Source organism: Engraulis encrasicolus, chromosome 6 (assembly GCF_034702125.1).
Source record: "Engraulis encrasicolus isolate BLACKSEA-1 chromosome 6, IST_EnEncr_1.0, whole genome shotgun sequence".
NCBI classification, from domain to species: domain Eukaryota; kingdom Metazoa; phylum Chordata; class Actinopteri; order Clupeiformes; family Engraulidae; genus Engraulis; species Engraulis encrasicolus.
In genome coordinates, this window is record NC_085862.1 from 12738081 (window position 1) to 12758080 (window position 20000).

General features: G+C 46.7%; 2 protein-coding genes across 2 annotated transcripts in view; one reads left to right on the forward strand and one right to left on the reverse strand.

Moving 5' to 3' along the window:
• Positions 1-20000, reverse strand: part of ralgps2 (Ral GEF with PH domain and SH3 binding motif 2) — a 169042-nt gene that overhangs the window by 72984 nt on the left and 76058 nt on the right. The gene's annotated exons all lie outside the window — the stretch shown is intronic.
• Positions 1-20000, forward strand: part of angptl1a (angiopoietin-like 1a) — a 45224-nt gene that overhangs the window by 23718 nt on the left and 1506 nt on the right. Inside the window, exons 2-3 of the mRNA XM_063200661.1 lie at positions 5553-6600; positions 15373-15566. Of these exons, the coding sequence (XP_063056731.1) occupies positions 5673-6600; positions 15373-15566 (1122 nt within the window). The 5' untranslated portion in view covers positions 5553-5672. The remainder of the gene's footprint in view (positions 1-5552; positions 6601-15372; positions 15567-20000) is intronic.

The following is a 20000-nucleotide window of genomic DNA, read 5'->3' on the forward strand; positions in this document are numbered from 1 at the left end:
CTTGATTGCATAGCCTATGGCCATAACATCTTCAAAAAGAGTAAGAGCGTGCACATATTACCTCTCTGGGGCCAAAAGCGTACAGTATCTGACAATGGAAAAAGTATAAGTTTGCACACTGTAGCCGTGTTGGATCAAACGTTGTATGACTTGAATAAAGCTTCAAACCGGAGCTACAGTGGGTAGCTTGTGACCATCACTTGAAGGGTTGAAGGCCTGCTCTGACGGCATTAGCTGCAGCAGTCAAGTCAAGTCAAGTGTAAAACACAAGCAGGTAATTGCAGTGCTTCTGGGTCTTCACCTTTTTTCCTTGGTGCTCATCAGTGTAGGGGCTCTCAAACTTGGTCCAGGAAGACAGATGCTGAGGCACTCAAGGTTGCAATTTTTTTAAACTTTTTTATTTGGCTACAATGTCTACGCGTTTCGGCCCTTATGGCCTTCATCAGGGCGTATCAAAGGAAAAAACCTTTGATACGCCCTGAAGAAGGCCATAGGGGCCGAAACGCGTAGGCATTGTGGCCAAATAAAAAAGTACAAAAATTGCAACCTTGAGTGCCTCAACATCTGTCTTCCTGGATCAAGTCAAGTGTACTTTAGTGTCAAAAATCTATGTCAGTCAGAGCGTTTGTTTGGTACCCCGGAGCCCTAGAGAAGTGTTTCTCAACTGGTGGGTCGCGACCCAAAAGTGGGTCGCAGAGGGGTCATGGGTGGGTCGCGGAGCCGTGGTGTAAGAAAACATCGTAATTCATTGATCAGAATATTTATGCGAGATAGTAGCGGGCAACCAGTCATTCGAGTGTCGCTAAAATTGGGTCGCGTCCAAATGAGAGTGGAAAATGGTGGGTCCCAACTAAGACTGTTCCATTTGAGAACCACTGCCCTAGAGCATGTTCGACTTCCACTTTACTACAGAGAGAAGAACGAAAGAGATGGGTCTGGGCGAAAGAAAAAGCAAACAAGGCACTGGGAGGGGAAGATAAGAAGGCCGTAAGCCTTACAGGGGCAGAGATAATTACCGTGCGAGGGGAAACGCATGGAAAACTTTTTTTTCCTGCCAAATTAAATGGGAAGGGCTGACAGGTCAAAAAGTATTGGCTGGAGAGGGAAAACGAGCAGTTCACTCAACCCAACTCTACTTCACTCAAACTCAAGCTGAAGCTGAAGGGCTGCTGAGGCCTGTTTCACTTATCAGTTTCCTCTTGATGAAAAAAAAACTTTTAAAAACTTTAAATTTCCCCAGGGCCCTTCAAAACAGGCTCCACACCACTTCGGCTTTTGACAGTTGGAGTGAGGTAAGATGTGGAGGCGTTGGTTGGCTGGGCCCGCTATGCTACGTTATGCTATGCTACGCCACGCTAGGCTTCCTTTTAGGAGTTAGGAAAGGGCCTTTTTCCCTAGTCACGTGTGTTAGAGTGCACACGGGTGATGGAATGGAGCGTGCAAAAAAAGAGTGAGTGTACCGTATGTGTCTGTGCGTGCAGCATACACGTGTGTCGGGCGTGCGCGTGTGTGAGTAGTTTCAACAGCGTGCGTACATGTGTGCACGCATGCCTGACCTCAAAGTCGAAAACCTGGAATGCGTTTCATGTGAACCGTCTCCAAAAGAAGGCCTGTGCTTTCAATTCCACTAGCTGCTGTCCCCAGAGGAAATACAGACCATGCCACGTGGAGATCAGCTCTGCAGGCAGCAGAGATCATGACAAGGGACAGGAGAGGGCGTGCCACAAGATGACAAAGTGTCTACTTTGGTCTGCTTTGCATGCACACGGTTTGCAATGAAGACAGGAGAATGGAAAATGAAGAGGTGGATACCACTCAGTTCTTCTTCTTCTTTTTTTAAACTTTTATTTTAGCGTAGCAGCAGGAAACACACATTTTGGCTGTTGCCTTCGTCAGTGTCTCTGACTGGGAACTGTGGGAAGACAGGAGAAGCATACAGTAGACAAAGACTGAGGATGCAGATGAGGGACTGAACAATTAATATGGAAGAAGCAGGAGAGGCTGTTCCTCTATTCCGTTACATGTAACATGGTCTCTAATGAAGGCAGGGCAAAGTGCACATCAACATGTGAAAAACAACCTTTGAGGCACTCCTTACTTAAGAAAAAAAAGGGTTTTATTTTTTGATGAGCATCTTTTTTTTAATTTCTTTTTTTTTTACTTTACTTGGATAAGTAAACCAGTGAAGCATACCCTTCTCTCTTTTCTTGCTTACAAATGAAAATGGTTGGAATATGTTTCAAAGCAATTGAAACAGGCAAAAAAGAACATAGGAAACCGGAAAACTGGGTGTGGAAAATGCTAACGTGAAGGACATGGAACAAGGGAATAATTGAAGAGGGATGCTGTCTGCATGTAACAGTAACATGGCTGCCAAGAAAGAGGTCTTCCCTCTATACCTTTAATTGGAAGCTTATGAAGACTTCTATTCCGAGACACCATTCCCTTCCTACTATAATAAATCTAACAATAATATACCTAATCATAATAAACCTAACCTCCACTGACACCTACAACACTGTCTTGCACCATGTGTGTCTGCAACGTCTTCGCTACACAGTGCCTTACTGTAAATTGTTTTACTTTACCATGCTGTGCTCTGCCATATACTGTAGCTGCATGTTGCTTGCATCCTTTTTTGTACTGTACCTTTAACCTTTGGGTTAAAGCATCTGCTGAGCGTAATATAATGAGCAAAAAGGACAATGGACAAAAGGGTAAAGAGGAAGGAAGAGGATGAAAGATGGGAGAGCGGAAAATGATAGCAAGCAAGAAAAGGGAACAAGGGAATAATTGAGGAAAGATGGTGGGGGGGGGGAGGGAGAGAGAGAGAGAGAGAGAGAGAGAGACAGAGAGAGAGACAGAGAGAGGTACACAGGCAGCAACGAGACAGTGTCTGCATATGGGGTGCTGAATGGAAGTCCATGTTAAAGTCATTAGACCAGAGATGTCAAACTCAGGCCCGGGGGCCAAATTTGGCCCGCGGAGTCATTTTATTTGGCCCGCGAGATCATTTCAAATGTGTATTACAATTGGCCCACATACACCATTTATGTAGAAAAAATATGAGTTTGTGCATCACAGTAATTATGAGTGGGACCAGAATGTAAGCACATACTAGCACTTGAAGTATACGATAGTACGATGGGATTGTGTTATTTGCCTATCTTTAAGTCTACTGTTGCATAATAGTAGTGCATTTTAAATGAATTCGGCCCGCAACTTCATTCCAGATTTTGATTTTGGCCCTCGGTCAATTTGAGTTTGACACCCCTGCATTAGACCATACTGTACAACAGGGTCAGTGAGGATAGCTATAGCATACTACATCCACAGAGTCTCTAAACTGCACTGCAGCCAAAAAGAGTGGAATAGGAGCCTACCGTGGCTCAATTCCAGCCCGGGTCATTTGCCAATCCCTCCCCGTCTCTCTCCTCATTCACTTCCGGTCTACCTCTCCTACTGTCCTATCCTCAATGAAGTCGAAAAAAACCCACCCAAAAAAATATTTTAAAAAAAGATGGAATAAGAACTTTATCAGGACTCGCCATCAACATTCCTCCCCATAAGAAAAAACAGGAGAAAACTTCTCAAGCGCCAAAAAAAAAAAAAAATCGTCCAAGACTGTATCACAGTCATCACAGATGAGGAGCTCTTCAAAGCTCCAGACAGTGCTGCTAAATCAATCAAACACAGAGGGAGTGATGATAATAATTAGCAGCCGACTGTTTGCACTGCTTCACTTGGGGAGGGAAATTGGAGAGGACACGGTATCTGTGTCTGTCTGAACAAAAACATCCAGGCTGGCCCTCCAGGAGAGAGAGAGAGAGAGAGAGAGAGAGAGAGAGAGAGAGAGAGAGAGAGAGAGAGAGAGAGAGAGAGAGAGAGAGAGAGAGAGAGAGAGAGAGAGAGAGAGAGAGAGAGAGAGAGACCAAGTTTCTTGTTGCTTCAGCTGACAGAACAGGGAGACTGATATGGGAATTATTATTATTTTTTTTAATCGAGAGACTATCCTCTGTGCGTGTGCGTGTGCGTGTGTGAGTGAGAGAAAGAATGGCTGACGTGAATGGTTGAGTGGCTGTGGAGTTAGCTGTACAGATGCACAGTAAAGGGATGGGCTGCTGGTGGTGGTTGGATGCTTGGCTGAGGGAATAACACATGGGCTAAGCTTCTTCAACTGATAAGAAACAGACTCAGTAGGAGGAGAAAGACGATGAAGAGGTTACCACAGACTACAGCAGAGTCAGAGACAGAGAGAGACAGACAGAGAGAGATATAGTGTCACCTCGTCACCCCAGATAGAGCGAACAGACATGGACGCCAGAAGAGAAGAGAGGCCACTGAAACGCCTCTGGGAGAGTGAAGTGCAGATCAGCCTGTCGAGCGAGAGAGAGAGAGAGAGAGAGAGAGAGAGAGTGAGAGAGAAAGAGAGCGTGAGAGAGAGAGAGAGATAAAGAGAGAGAGTGAGGGAGAGAGAAAGACGAGAAGAGAGAGAGAGAGAAGCCACACTGCCAGAGCCACATCACCTCTGTAAGAGTGAAGTGTAGATCAGTGCTGGCTGCCGAGACTGTGAAGCCCCTGAGCTGTGCAGAGGGGACAGCAGGTCAACACTGTTTGCTTTAACTCAAGTTTCTTGAGCACAGACACACACTAGAGTCCGGCCAGCCAGGTCTGAAGGTGTGTGTTCTCACATGACAAAGACAGAAAGTGAGAGAAACAAATGTTCAAAAATATTTTGTCCCAGAGGGAGAGAGAGGGAGGGAGAGAGAGAGAGGGGGGGTAAATAGTAGATAGAGGGAAAGAGAGATGGACAAAAATGAAAGAGACTCCAATAGGATGAGATCATGGTTCAAGGAGAGAGTGTTATGCTGAAACAACCACACACGCACGCACGCACGCACGCACGCACGCACGAACACACACACACACACACACACACACACTTCCTGTTTATGTGCACGCCACTTTCACATCATTCGTCGACGTCACCTCTGACCTTTTGACTCTGTATCGCACAGCTTCCAACACACCATTCATCACGCTGCTCCCAGCTTATCCCCAACATTAGCAATGTTTACCTCTCCAAGCGCTCCGAGAGTCAACTGAGAGCTGCGGAGGAAACCTCGCCTTGCCCTAGTTGTGTTTTAGCAGAGAGGAGGTTACTCACAAAGACAAGTGGGAATAGACAAGAGTTTTCAGCACCGTTATCACGATGTTAGATCTTATGCTCACACTCTCCTTTTTTATCTAAGCATAACACCTTTTTTCATCCTCCTGCTCTGACGGATCCCAGCCTCCTACGCCTCTGCTTGCTTGTGTGTGTGTGTGTCTGCGTGTGTGTCTGCGTGTGTGTCTGCGTGTGTGTCTGCGTGTGTGTCTGCGTGTGTGTCTAAGTGTGTGTGTCTAAGTGTGTGTGTCTAAGTGTGTGTGTGTGTGATAGAGTGTGTGTTTAAACATTCCTTCAGCAGAGCCAAGTGTCAGTAATTGTCATGCTTGCTGACTAGAGGTTTGACTCTTCTCTTCTCTTCTCTTCTTTTCTTCTTCTCCCTCAGGAAAAACACACGTCTGCGCTGCCAAGGAGGAGACATAACACAGGAGGACGGGGTGAAAAGAAAAAGAAAAGACGAAAAAAAAACCACCCAAAACAAAACGGCAGCTGAGAAGAATCGGTCATGAGGGGTGTACGAGAGGTGACGTGGTGGCTTTGTGCCGTTTTCTGCCTATTCGCCTGGAGTTTCGTCCAAGCCGGACACCAATCGACCAGCCAACAAAAACACCACCACCAACAGCAACAACAACAACAACAACAACAACAACAACAACGCCAGCATTCAGCCCAACAATACCACCACTCTTCCTCCTCTTCTTCCTCCTCATCCTACTCGTCCACGTTGCCGTTGTCGAGGCGACGCCGGGCCGCGTCTGATGACATCAACAAGAAGTGCAGCTACACCTTCCTGATCCCGCAGCAGAAGATCACGGGCCCGATCTGCGCCAGCTCCACGGGGCCCGAGCCGGACCGCGACCGCGTGACGCGCATGGACATCTCGGACCTGCGCGAGGTGCTGTCCAAGCAGCGGCGGGAGATTGAGACGCTGCAGCTGGTGGTGGACGTGGACGGCAACCTGGTGAACGAGATGAAGCTCCTCCGCAAGGAGAGCCGCAACATGAACTCGCGCGTCACGCAGCTCTACATGCAGCTGCTGCACGAGATCATACGCAAGCGCGACAACTCACTGGAGCTGGCGCTGCTGGAGAACCGGGTGCTCAACGCCACGTCGGAGATGCTGCGGCTGGCGTCGCGCTACCGCGAGCTGGAGGCACGCTTCGGGCAGCTGGCCGGCGTGGTCAACAACCAGTCGGCGCTGATCGCGGCGCTGGAGGAACGGTGCCTGCAGGCGTACGGCGGCGGAGGGCGCCACGATCTGCCCGCGGTGCCGCCACTGGTGCAGGTGGTGCCCGAGAGCATCCCGGCCAACAGCGGCCGCTTCACCAACGAGATCAGCAGGGAGCACAACAACCGCGCGCTGACACGTGGCTCGCGCATGGACGCTACCGTCAGCCCTGTCGGAATACCGCCACCCACTCTCAGCACTGAAGGTAAGACACATGGGCAGTGCGGTGTGTATGTATGGTAGTGCTGCTAGACCTTCACACAGGGCCTTCAGTAATACATTACGACTTGGTCATTGCTAGTCTGGCAACTCCCATACTGCCTTCAGTTCTACACAATCGTTTCGATCTGAAAGACAGTCTGGCGAGGATGACTCATAACGTCCAAGATCATGGGCCCTGTGTCATAATGGCCAAGCATTCCGACCTTAACAGTTTCTCTGCCCAATCAGAGAGCAGGACAGTATGTCATAATAGCAAAGTATTCTGCCCCCTACGGAATTTACAATAGGCAACTCCCCAGCCCTAATCTTATTTGTGATTAGGTCTGGTGTTAACCAGGCAATGTCATTGCCATTCCGGTAACAGCAATTTATAACCAGGTATTAATATTACTGTAATGGCCGATAACAACCAATATGTTAAAAAATGCCAAATATGGGCCGATATGGTTAATGCTGATGTATCGTGCTTGCATCCCTGCTATGGGTGCCTAAATCTGATCCATTCTTGGCGCCAGTCAAGCACAGCAGAGGGAACAGAGACCAAACATTCCAGAGCACAGAGCTGTCTCCTGTTCATTCTCCTTTCCTACTCTCTCTCCATTCTCCATCCACATTCTCTACTCTTTGCTCTCCGTCTTTTCCATTTAAGTCTCTGCAGTTCATCTTGCCCTGTACCTCTCCTTCCCTACATTCCTCCAGCACTTGCTCTACCACACCCCAATCTCTCTCTTTCTACTCCTCTCTCTATCTACACCTCTTTCTCTATTTCTCTCTCTCTCTCTCTCTCTCTCTCTCTCTCTCTAGTTCTCTCTCTCTCTCTCTCTGTTCCTCTTCTTCTGGGAAGGCTCTCAGACGAGGGCGACAGACGCACGAACACGTCAACTTGCCAGGCACACATCTACCCCTGGACAAACTGCCAGGCACCCATCTACCCCTGGACACACATACAGACACGCACTCACAAAGATGTATGTATGTGACAGGGATTAGACCAGTCATGGCCTGCCTTCCATCACCTGATGAGACTGAAGGCAGAGAGGCAGAAGAGAAGGAGGAGAGAAGAGAGGAGAGGATGAAGAGAGGAGAAGAGAGGGGCAAAGAGAGGAGTGGGTGAGAGGAGATGAGAGGAATGGAGAGAAGAGAGGAATGGAGAGAAGAGAGGAGAGACAAGAGAGGAGAGGAGAGGGGAGGAGAGAGGAGAGGGGAGAGGAGAGGAGAGGGGGTAGGAGAAAGAAGAGAAGAGAGGAGAGAGAGTAGGAGAGAGGAGAGGAGAGGAGATGAGAGGAGAAAGGAGAACGACTAAGGGTGTGACAGTGCAAATAGGAAAGGGAAGTGAGGATGGAAAGATCGCAGCCCACCAGGTCTATTATTGGCAGCCATGCAGTCTCCTGCTATAGCGATGCCTCAAAAAGCAATCGAGAAGGAAGGCAGACAGGAGAGCCAGAGAAGGGTCAACTAGACCGAAAAAAAAGGAGAAACTGAGAGATTGATGGAGAGACACGACTGGAAGAGTGCCCAGAGCCTAGGGATGCACCGATACACATTTTTTCACTTCCGATCCGATCCCCATATCTAAATTTGGATATCTGCCGATACCGATACTACTCCGATCCAATACCAAAATCACATATATCCATGGGTTTCAACTTGAGGTAGGCCCAAGCAGACTATTTGGTCAGAAAAGGGAGTCAGAAGAACAGGAAACCAATTAATAAGCAAAAAGTACCAAGTAAAAAAGTAACAATCCCATCCTGAAAACTAATATGCAAGTGTTATGATTTGAAATTAACATTGTATCAGGAACTGTATCAGGAAAATTCAGATATTTTGGGAAAATTCCGATCCGATCCGATCTTTGAAATATGTTGATATCTGAACCCGATACCGATACACCGATACCGATATCCCATCCCTACCAGAGCCTTCTGTGTGTATGCCTGCACACTTTTGATAGTCGCACACACACGGGCACGCACACACACGCACACGCGCGCGCGCACACGCACGCACGCACACGCGCACACACGCACACACACACACACAGATATCTGGAATCATGATACAGTGGATGAATAACTCACATTAGGCAGTAAGATGCAATGTTTTGTTACTCTGGAGCTAAAATCCTTCATAAGTAGACAAATATACAGACACACACACACGCACGCACGCATGCGCAGACACACGCACACACATGCACATACACAAACATGTGTGCAGACACATACACAACGAGGGGACAATCAAAACACTTCACCAGCCAGCAATCTTAGCATAAAATCAATTTTGAGGGTCGTAAAGCCTTCTGGGAAAAAAGGGGCTTCATGGAAAAAGTTAGCTGGAAAAGTCTGCTGAGGCTGTGTCTACATACATGCGATCGCAGCACAGCAGGCCTCTCAATCAGCTGGAATGTAGACGGGGGTAAGCTGGGGTGACCTGACTGAGTGACGCAAAAAAAATAATAAAATAATGAATATGTAATCGTTGGCGTTCCCTAACAGGACATCATTAAGATAAACCAAATAGGCAGTCGAAATGTTTTTGGCGGATGGGGCAGATGGTTTAGTTCACGCAGGGGTGCTGTATGTAGATAGTGGCGTCGGCTCTGAGGAACAGCAGCTGGAAGGCCTGAGAGAGCTGATCTGTGTGTAAAGTGTGTAAAGAGTTGTCTCGCAATTGCCTTCATCTTTCCCCATAGTCATCACAGCAAAGACAGCATGCCTGTCTCAAACCAGCCTGCCATCTGTGATCCGTTTCCTACACAATCTCAGACAGGCACACGAAAGGTTTTTTACTACGAAAGATGTAGTCCAGACCTCAAACGCACGGGGCTGGCTGGTATGTATTCAAAGCAATAGCCAGCTCCAGAAAGCTACAATAAATCGTCAGTCTGACTGATGGACTTCAATAAGAATACGTACAGTGACCCACCCGTAACCCCTGACAGTGACAGGGGCCATTCTCTTGTCTCTCACACTTCCTCCAATGAGCGGAGAGCGAGGAGAGAAAGCAGGCTGTGACAGGAAGGTTAGGAAGGTTGTAGCAAAGAGACTTATTGTTCACACATGTACGATTGGGACTGCCGAAAAGCCAGGATACCGATACGACAAGGTCACATCAGACAACAGGCGCAGGACGTCACAAAGACTTCAAAGATTCAGAATAAGAGATGCCTCAAAAAGCAATCGAGAAGGAAGGCAGACAGGAGAGCCAGAGAAGGGTCAACTAGACCGAAAAAAAAGGAGAAACTGAGAGATTGATGGAGAGACACGACTGGAAGAGTGCCCAGAGCCTAGGGATGCACCGATACACATTTTTTCACTTCCGATCCGATCCCCATATCTAAATTTGGATATCTGCCGATACCGATACTACTCCGATCCAATACCAAAATCACATATATCCATGGGTTTCAACTTGAGGTAGGCCCAAGCAGACTATTTGGTCAGAAAAGGGAGTCAGAAGAACAGGAAACCAATTAATAAGCAAAAAGTACCAAGTAAAAAAGTAACAATCCCATCCTGAAAACTAATATGCAAGTGTTATGATTTGAAATTAACATTGTCAAAGAGTCTGATTAGACGCTGGGACACGGATGACCAGATTTCAGGAAGTTCACCCCACCTCCTTTCCTAAAACCTCATCCCACCTCCTTTTCTAATTCCTCACCCACCTCCTCCTTTTCTAATTCCTCACCCCACCTCCTCCTTTTCTAACTCCTCACCCCACCTCATTTTCTAATTCCTCACCCCACCTCCTTTTCTAATTTCTCACCCCACCTCCTCCTTTTCTAATTCCTCACCCCACCTCCTTTTTGTAATTCTTTACCCCACCTCCTCTTCTAACTCCTCACCCCTCCTCCTCCTTTTCTAACTCCTCACCCCTCCTCCTCCTTTTCTAATTCCTCACCCCACCTCCTTTTCTAATTCCTCACCCCTCCTCCTCCTTTTTGTAATTCCTCACCCCACCTCCTTTTCTAATTCCTCACCCCACCTCCTCCTTTTCTAATTCCTCAACCCACCTCCTTTTCTAACTCCTCACCCCACCTCCTTTTCTACTTCCCTACAATACTCCTCTGCTGCTCATGACACTTTCCTACTCTCCCTGGCCAAGAATAACAGCATTAAGAAAAAAGAAAAAAAAAGACAGAGCGATAAAGATAAATAAACCAAAAAATTGAAATGAGGAAATAAGTTCCAAAGGAAAAAAATAAATGAAATCAGTTTCATCTCCTGCTGTGGGTCTGACTGGAAGAAACCAAATACGATTTGTCTTCCTTCGGTCTTCACTCCAGCTGCTGTTGGTCCGTTTCCCTCGACCGCATACACCAACTTAACTGGCTTCTGGTGAACCTAAGTACATAGTGCAGCCTGCCAGGGATTACAGCTACTCCTCTGACTGGCAGATCAGCAAACTGGCGATGTGTCTTTGGCGATGTGTTTTTAGTGTGCTGGTGGATGGCACGCTCCACTAGGTAAAAAAAAGAGAAAAATATGCACATCCGTCTCAAACAGATTGGGTGCAGGACTAACAAGATCACATGAGAACTGAAAGTTAAGTCCGCGACACCAAGTTTCACTTATTTTAACCCTCTGAGGTCTAAGGCCTTTCAGAGGCTTTTAGGCTGCTTGCACCACCCTGACATTTTCAAGTATTTTCAGCTAACAGTAAGCATCTATCCAAAAGTGGAATATATGGTTGTATTGTGAAAAGCCTGACAAGAAATAATCTGAAAAAAAATTGGATGTCATATTAACATGTTTTATTTAAATTGAGTATAAACACAACTGTACAAAAAAACAGGTTTCAGACGTCTTCAAAAAGTTCAAGAAAACACACAATAAATATATCTAGCCAAGACTTTTGAAGTTTGAATCTTGTAAACAAATGTGTTGGCAGCATAAAAGTGAAAAGGGCATTTAGAAATGTTTTGTTGTTTTCATACAAAATGCAAAAAAGAATGACTATGTCACTGCCACTGCCTGTCTCATTTGAATACTAATGAGATAGGTGTGAAAAACCTCTAATGGCCCACACCCCCCTGTCAATCCCCATGTGCTCTGATAGCCCCAACCCCCCTGTCACTCTACGTCTGCTGTGTTTACCCTACCTGAAAGGGGCGTGTTGTCACCTCTGAATAGCCACTCAAGCACCGGTACTTTACATGTGAATAGCTATAGGTGTGGCTGCTACAGGCAGAGAGTACAGAATATGCGATGATTTCTTTTCACTTTCTTTAAATTGGGCCAGCTATATAATTTATTTAATATATATATATATTTGAAATCTGGAAGGTCTGATGTTTCTAATGGCGTAACTTATGTGTTTCAATGGCAAAAACTCACAGAGTTACAAATTTGTTTTTGGAGACATGTCAAATTGCCCTCTCAAGGGCACTTAGACCTCAATGGGTTAATGTAACGTTTCGGGCAGCATACCCTTCATCAGACCAGTCTGTGAAAACTGTGGAGCTGTAGGAGTCAAGGTGTCTGGTTTGTCTTGAAGAACCGTGTAAGCTAAATCCGTTATGGGTACTCTGACGTTACAGGTAGAGCCGTACAAGCTAAATTGTTATGGGTAGGCTACGGCTGGGCACTCGACTGCTAAACCGCCGAACAGAGCTCGATTCTGGCCCGATGTCATTTGATGAACCCTCTCCATCTCTCTCTCCCCACTAATTGTCTGTCACAACTTAACCATCCTGTCATAATAAAAGGCAGAAAAAGCCCAGAGAAATACTTTTTAAAAAATCGTTATGGGTACTCTGACGAGTATCAAAATAGATGCAGTCCTTCTACCAACAGCTGCAAGAGAGGTATAAACTAGCTGTGGGAGTCAGGGTGTCGGGTGTTTCCAGATGAGCCACGGGGCGTCTTGTAAGCCAAATCAGCTGAGAAAACGCCAGTTTCCCTTTATCTCGACTCCACATCCCCAGCAAAACACACACAACAATAGAGGCTTTCTTCGCTAAAAGCGCAGAGCAGAGCTCTTTCTCTACCCTTTAAAACATTTGCCGTTACTTGTACACCCACACCAAAGCCTTGTAAGTGGTTGCTTTGGGAGACCTCAGTTTGAGGGCCTGTGTAGTGTTGAGCACAGGAGGGGGTTTAAAGCACGCCTACATCCTGGCCACCTAGTTGGCTCCAGCAGGGATTATTTAACGGAAGTCTGCTGCACTCTTACAGGCAACAGTCGAGTAACAACTCGAACACAGAAACTGAGAAAAAATGTCTTTTACACTCCAAAAAGGAGTTAACTTGCGAGAAGCTGGACTTTTTGGAAGTCCTACAGCAAGAAACTTGATGTCTTTGTGGAGATAGACTTCTTTTACATGCTCCAAATACTGTAGATATTAACAACTTCACGGCTGAGCAAAACACCTGGATGACTGACCATCCTCTTGATCGGCAGCGGTTTTCTTACTGTCCAGCCCAAAATGTTGTGGGCATAAGAGTGGTAATGTTTTCTGAACTTTCTAAACGTGAAGAGATAAAGAGTTCAGATGCAAAACCCCCTAAGTGCCTTTTCAGAAAATAATCTTAATTCATTTTTATTTAATACAAAGCTAACAAAAATGCATTTTTTTATTTTATTTATGTAATGTTATGTAATAAAACTATTTATATGTATTATCAAGTACATGAATGTAAACCAAACCAACAACGGGATTCTCTAAAAATATAGAAGTGCAGGTCTTCAGAAATGGCGTTAAGGGGTTTTGCATCTGAACTCTTCATATAAAGAAATAAAGAAAGGGGAAGGGGAACCGAGGGAAGAAGGGGCCCCAGAATCAGGTCCTGATTATGTACATACAGGTCCTTCTCAAATAATTAGCATATTTTGTTAAAAGTTCATTTTTTCCCCATAATGTAATGATAAAAAATAAACTTTCATATATTTTACATTCATTGCACACATATGAATATTTCAGGTTTTGTTTTGTTTTAATATTGATGATTTTGGCATACAGCTCATGAAAACCCAAAAAATGTGCACGTATGATGCAATGAATGTAAAACATATGAAAGTTTATTTTTTATCATTACATTATGGGGAAAAAATAACTTTAACACAATATGCTAATTATTTGAGAAGGACCTGTAGATTGCATTACATATGAATTGGGTGTGGGGGCCCTCTCAGATGCCAAAACATGAATACTGTACAGCAGACACACAGCTGGGTGACTAGCTACGTTGCAGTCATGGTGTTGGGAGTGATTCTCCACCATTTAGCTTTGCACTTTGCCTAATATGAAATATCAATAAGGATGAGGCGAATAACACTTAAGTGGTGAGCAGCCGTGATGTAATGGTTAAGGAGTTGGACTGAAGATCACAGAGTTGGATTTTTTAAAAAGCGCCAGATAATTGTAATGTAATAATGAATAATATCTAAGTGGTAAGGCAGACAGCTATTAGCGTTGACCTTTGACCTTACAAATGGGGGACTTGGAGAGTGGGCTCAGGGAACACCTTTGGTGACCCGACAGAAATGACTTTAACCTTGAGGTTCACCTTGATGTACTGGAGATATTTATTGAGCCTCTGCCTAGCCAAAGGGAAGTAAGAGAGACAGAGTACAGAGTACAGAGAGAACAGGCTCATGTGTAGAACGACAGTCTCCTTGTTTTGTTTTGCTTGAATTTAGTTATTTTTTGGGTAACAGATGTCATGGGTGAGCTGAAGCCATGGAGCGGTAAAGTGGGGAGGACAGGAAAGGGCTCACGTGCACGATGGGAGACTTTTTGTTTTAGGCTGCAATTCTCCACCCACCCCTTTTTTCCCTCGTGGCCTCGGTAAGTCAACCTGTCATGGGTCAGCTGAGGGGCATTTGTGCAGAAACAAATGTGGACGCCAGATGAGCAAAGGGGCGCAGGCGGGAGGGAGAGAGAATGAGAGAGAGAGAGAGAGAGAGAGAGAGAGAGAGAGAAAGAGAAAGAGAGAGAGAGAGAGAGAGAGAGAGAGAGAGAGAGAGAGAGAGAGAAAGAGAAAGAAAGAAGGTTAGACGGTGGGCTGGCTCGCTGGGCCGCGCACGTGATGCAGGAGGACCTCTTTAGGAAAAAAAATCTCAACTTTACGTAACCCTCAAACAGCTTCCTTTGTGTGCGCACGTCATCGTCATCATGAAGGCATGTCAGTGACACTCCCCATGTTTTCATCTCTTTTTTCTCCCCTGTCTCCTCTGTGTTTGTTCTATTGGTCAATTTCACAACTTCTCTCCCATATTTAACAGAGGAGACACGAGAGCAGCAAATATTATTCTTTTCATGTTTTTGCCATTTTTTTATTTTACTATTCTTTCTTGTTTCGTTTTTGTCTCCCATCTGTTTGTCCTTGAGTGTTCTTCAGGCCATTCCCCACGGCCCCCATATGTCTCTCATGGTTTACTTTTTTTGCAAGTGTACGTGTGTCTAAGTTGCACTGTGTGATTGCACATTTGAAATACTTCAGTGAATGAAATCCTGACTTGCATATACTGCCCTATAAAGGCAAAGTGCAGTAACTATGCCAACATCGAAACAAAGATTTTTTTTCTCTTTCTTTCTTGTTTCCTTTCTTTTTGTATTTGTTTTTTGTGAAGCACATTGAGTTGCACCTGTGTATAAAATGCGCTATACAAATAAACATGCCTTGCCTTGCACGCTACTGCCTTTGTAGGGCAGTATACTGTACAGTACATATACACAAACTTGACCTAACTTCACAGCTATTCAGGAAGTGACCTGCATTGCATCTGTTTATGTGTCCTTTAGGGCCATTCAGGGACTGCTACCAGGTGCGGAAGGCGGGCCACAAGTCGAGTGGGATGTACCTGCTGAAGACCGAGGGCAGCGATAGGCTAATCCAAGTGTGGTGCGAGCACGGATTGGACAACGGAGGGTGGACAGTATTCCAAAGGAGGAAAGATGGCTCTGTAAATTTCTTCAGGAACTTTGAGAACTACAAGGTAACTGAAATGAAGCAGTGTATGTAGAGAGGAAGTCGCCTTGCAATCAGGGCAGGCAATATGAGATGGTTTAAGGGTTAAATTATTTGGATTTAGTAGAGAATGCAGAATTAGTAGTAATTACGTCATGCCTTAAGACACAGGAAATTGTAGTTGTTTTTTAATCACTTCACCATCTGGTTTCTCAGGGGCAAATGAGGCCAATAAGCTCTGTCTTTCTCTCTCTCTCTGCTCATCTCTCCACCTCGCACCTCTTCCCCCTCTTCCCCTGGCTTAGTCCAAGCCATCAGTCTCATCGTCTGGCATTTCCTCGCCTCTCCTCTCCTCTCCTCTCCTCTCCTCTCCACCACTCCTCTCCTCTCATCTTCTCTCCACTCCTCTCCTCTCCACCTCTGCTCTTCTCTCCTCTCCACCTCTGCTCTTCTCTCCTCTCCACCTCTGCTCTTCTCTCCTCCTCTCCTCTTCTGCTCTTCTCTCCTCCTCTCCTCTTCTGCTCTTCTCGCCTCTCCTCTAGGGCTGAACGATTTTGAGAAAAAAAATGAAATTGCGATTTCTCTGACAGATATTGCGATTTCGATTTCCACCACGATTTCTCCCTTTCTTTAAATCTGGTTTCAGTGCATGGGGCTCTGTTCTCATGCTCCACATCAGTTGGTCCAGTTCAAGTGACTGTCTTTTCTAGTGAGTGACCTGTTCACACGCAGCATGGAGCTTTCTGATTGGCAGCTGATACAGAGCCATTCTATCAGAGCTATCGGTTGTTTTCTACACCACAAAGCCGGGGCAATAGGCAGAGCATACAAAAGTGCAATTATGGATGAAACAAAACATGGATCAGTTTAGGGGCACGATTTTTCTGGCTTTGACGATCCCAAAATCGGATTGTCTGAGATTGTGATTTTCGATTTTTTCGGTTCGATCCTTCAGCCCTACTCTCCTCTAATCTCCTCTCCACCTCTGCTCTTCTCTCCTCTCCTCTCATCTTGTCTTCTCCTCTCATCATCTGGCCTCTCCTCTCCTCCTCTCTCTACCTTTCTACTCTCCTCTCCTATCTCTACCTTTCTCCTCTCATCTCCTCTCATCATCTGGTCTCCCCTCTCCTCTGTCTACCTTTCTCCTCTCCTCTCCTCTCCTCTCTCTACCTTTATAATCTCCTCTCCTCTGTCTACCTTTCTACTCTCCTCTCCGCTCCTCTCCTCTGTCTCCTCTCCTCTCCTCTGTCTACCTTTATAATCTCCTCTCCTCTGTCTACCGGCCAGTGGGTCTCTTGGTTCCTCGTCTAAGTGTTCTCCTTCTGCCTAATGAGTGGTGGCGTATCAGGAGGCGATCAATGTAAACATCCTGTGGAAGCACCAAAGGATCAGATCTGACCCAACCAGATGAAGGCTATTTCAGCAAAATCTCTGGGCCTCTCTCTCTCTCTCTTTCTCTCTCAATATCTCTCTCTCTCTTTCTCTCACCAAATCCTGACATCTCCAAGTTACATAACCCTGCGCTGTCAGCACATCCTGAAGCACTTTTGCAGAGGTTCCTTCCAAACTTCAGAGAGAGAGAGAGAGAGAGAGCAAGACCACAAACGTGGCGGGCCCACAGAGATCACCCAGAAACCAGAAACCACCGACCAGCACCAGGGCTCCCTGACACTGGATCGGTCTCCCGGGCCAGCGGTGGTGAGAGGTGGTGGGCCGGGTCGGGAGGGTTGAAGAGAATGAGTGGGCGGCAGAAAGAGAGAGGAGAGAGCGAGAGAGCGCGAGAGAGAGAAAGAGCGAGAAAGAGAGAGAGATCAAGAGAGAGATAGAGAGAGACACACACACACACAGAGGAAGGATGTGTTCTGGTGCTTGGCTACGCCTCCTCTCCTGTAGTGATGGAGAAGGAGGAGGTGGGAGCAATGACACACCAGCAAACCAAAGCAGTGTCTTACGGCAGACACACGCACGCACGCACGCACGCACGCACGCACGTACGCACGTACGCACGCATATGGCAGAAGGACTGCAATAGAGGGAGCTGTGACCAGGAGTGCACGTGTGTGTGTGTGTGTGTGTGTGTGTGTGTGTGTGTGTGTGTGTGTGTGTGTGTGTGTGTGTGTGTGTGTGTGTGTGTGTGTGTGTGTGTGTGTGTGTGTGTGCGTGCGCGCGCCAGCACACACACACACACACACGTGCGCACATGTATGACTACGGTGTGGCACGGCCGGCTGCGACACACCGAGACGGACAGGCCCACCCACAGAACACCTTTGGAAAACCCTCGGAGCACCCTGGGCAAATAAACACGGCCGTATTTACACTGCATCTAATTCTAAACATAGGATGTTATATAAGTAAACACGCAGGCCAGAGGTAGAGGAACAGGCAGGCCCTCTGACTGTGCCGATGAAAACAGCATTATGGCGTATGGAGTAGAGCGGAGTGGAGTGGAGAGCTCCAGGGATTGAGGGGTTTACGTGGAACCGGCGTTACCATAATGTCCAGTACTGTGCTGTCATACAGATGGCGCTTAGCGAGCAGATGAGGTAGTATGCCAACTGAGAGAGCAGAAGAGGTGTTATGAGAACTGATAGAGCAGACGAGATATTATACAAACTGAGAGAGAAGGGTCTGTGTTCAAAGTTATGCTAAATTCCACTTATTTGGAACAGTCGCCTTTGCTCCCATACCGTCTTATTGTCCGTTTTGGTACCCGCCAGGTTGGTGGGAGAATTAATTAACCAGTGCTCTCCCCATCCTCCTTCATGACTGAGGTACCCTGAGCATGGAACCATCCCACCGCACTCTGCTCCCATGGGCTGTCATTGGGGGCTGCCCCCTTGCACGGGTGAGGCATAAATGCAATTTTGTTGTATGCAGTGTTCACTTGTGTGCTGTGGAGTGCTGTGTCACAATGACAATGGGAGTTGGAGATTCCCAGTTGGGCTTTCAGGAACAGATCAATTCGGACGCAAAGGCAAGCACAGAAAAGTACAAACTAGCATTAAGCTTATGTTATGCCAGACTAGCTGAAGGGAGAGAGTGAGAAAGGACAGGAAAGGGGGCTTTGCAAATTCACCTCAGCTGAGAAGGAGGGAAAACCAGAAACAGCCTTCCCACACATTATCAGCTGGTGTGAGTGCAAGTGCATTCAATTTCAGCCTTGCTCGCGCTCTCTCTCTCTCTCTCTCTCTCTCTCTCTCTCTCTCTCTCTCTCTCTCTCTCTCTCTCTCTCTCTCTCTCTCTCTCTCTCTCTCTCTCTCTCTCTCTCTCTGTCTCTCTCTCTCTCTCTCTCTCTCTCTCTCTCTCTCTCTCTCTGCATGGGAAACGCCAGCCGGTCCTGCTCAGTAAAAACTGTTCAACAAAAAATCCAATTACTCTCCCCCCACCCCCACTCCGTTATACTGCACACCGTCAGCCAACACCACGACACCAGCATCGCATCGACCTCCTTCCATTTGTCCGAGACACTGAGTTTCTTCAGACCTGAATGTGAATGGATCGCTTGCAGGGCCTGTGTTCCAGCTGGGGCAGGGTGGACACTGCACTGTGGGCGACAGAGAGGAGGAGGTGGTGGTGGTGGTGGTGTTAGTGTGTGTGTGTGTGTGTGTGTGTGTGTGTGTGTGTGTGTGTGTGTGTGTGTGTGTGTGTGTGTGTGTGTGTGTGTGTGTGTGTGGTGGTGGTAGTGTCAGTGGGAACAGCCAACACAGAAAGTGTGTGTGTGCATGTTTGTGTGTGTGTGTGTGTGTGTGTACGTTTGTGTGTGTGTGTGTGTGTGTGTGTGTGTGTGTGTGTGTGTGTGTGTGTGTGTGTGTGTGTGTGTGTGTGTGTGTGGTGGTAGTGTCAGTGGGACCAGTCCTTTTCAGAGCCAGAACACCAACACAGAAAGTGTGTGTGTACACGTTTGTGTGTGTGTGTGTGTGTGTGTGTGTGTGTGTGTGCACGTTTGTGTGTGTGTGCACGTTTGTGTGTGTGTGTGTGTGTGTGTGTGTGTGTGTGTGTGTGTGTGTGTGTGTGTGTGTGTGTGTGTGTGTGTGTGTGAGGGCGAGCACGTGTATGCGTGTTGCTTAGAGAATGAGCCACATCAATGGGAGCCCGGTACAAACAGCCCTCCGCACAAGACACGTCTTCCGCCGTCACGCTAACAAACAAAGGCCCTCAGACAAAGCTGTGCACATGACTAATAACCCCACGGGCTATTTAAAGTGGGGAAAAGAAAGACGGACAAAAAAGAAAAGAAAAAAGAAATACAATCCCACGCACAGCTGCGTCAAGCCAGCGAGCCTGCCTGCCTGCCTGCAGCTCAAACATACTGTATATACGGTCTCTGGTTTAGGGTCTCTTGGTTCACCATGCTTCACAACTTCCCAAACAAAAGGAAATGGAGCGTGGAACACCATCTGTAAGAATCCATTTGGGGCACTGCATTGAAATGGATTGCATTGCAATGAATTGTTCACCA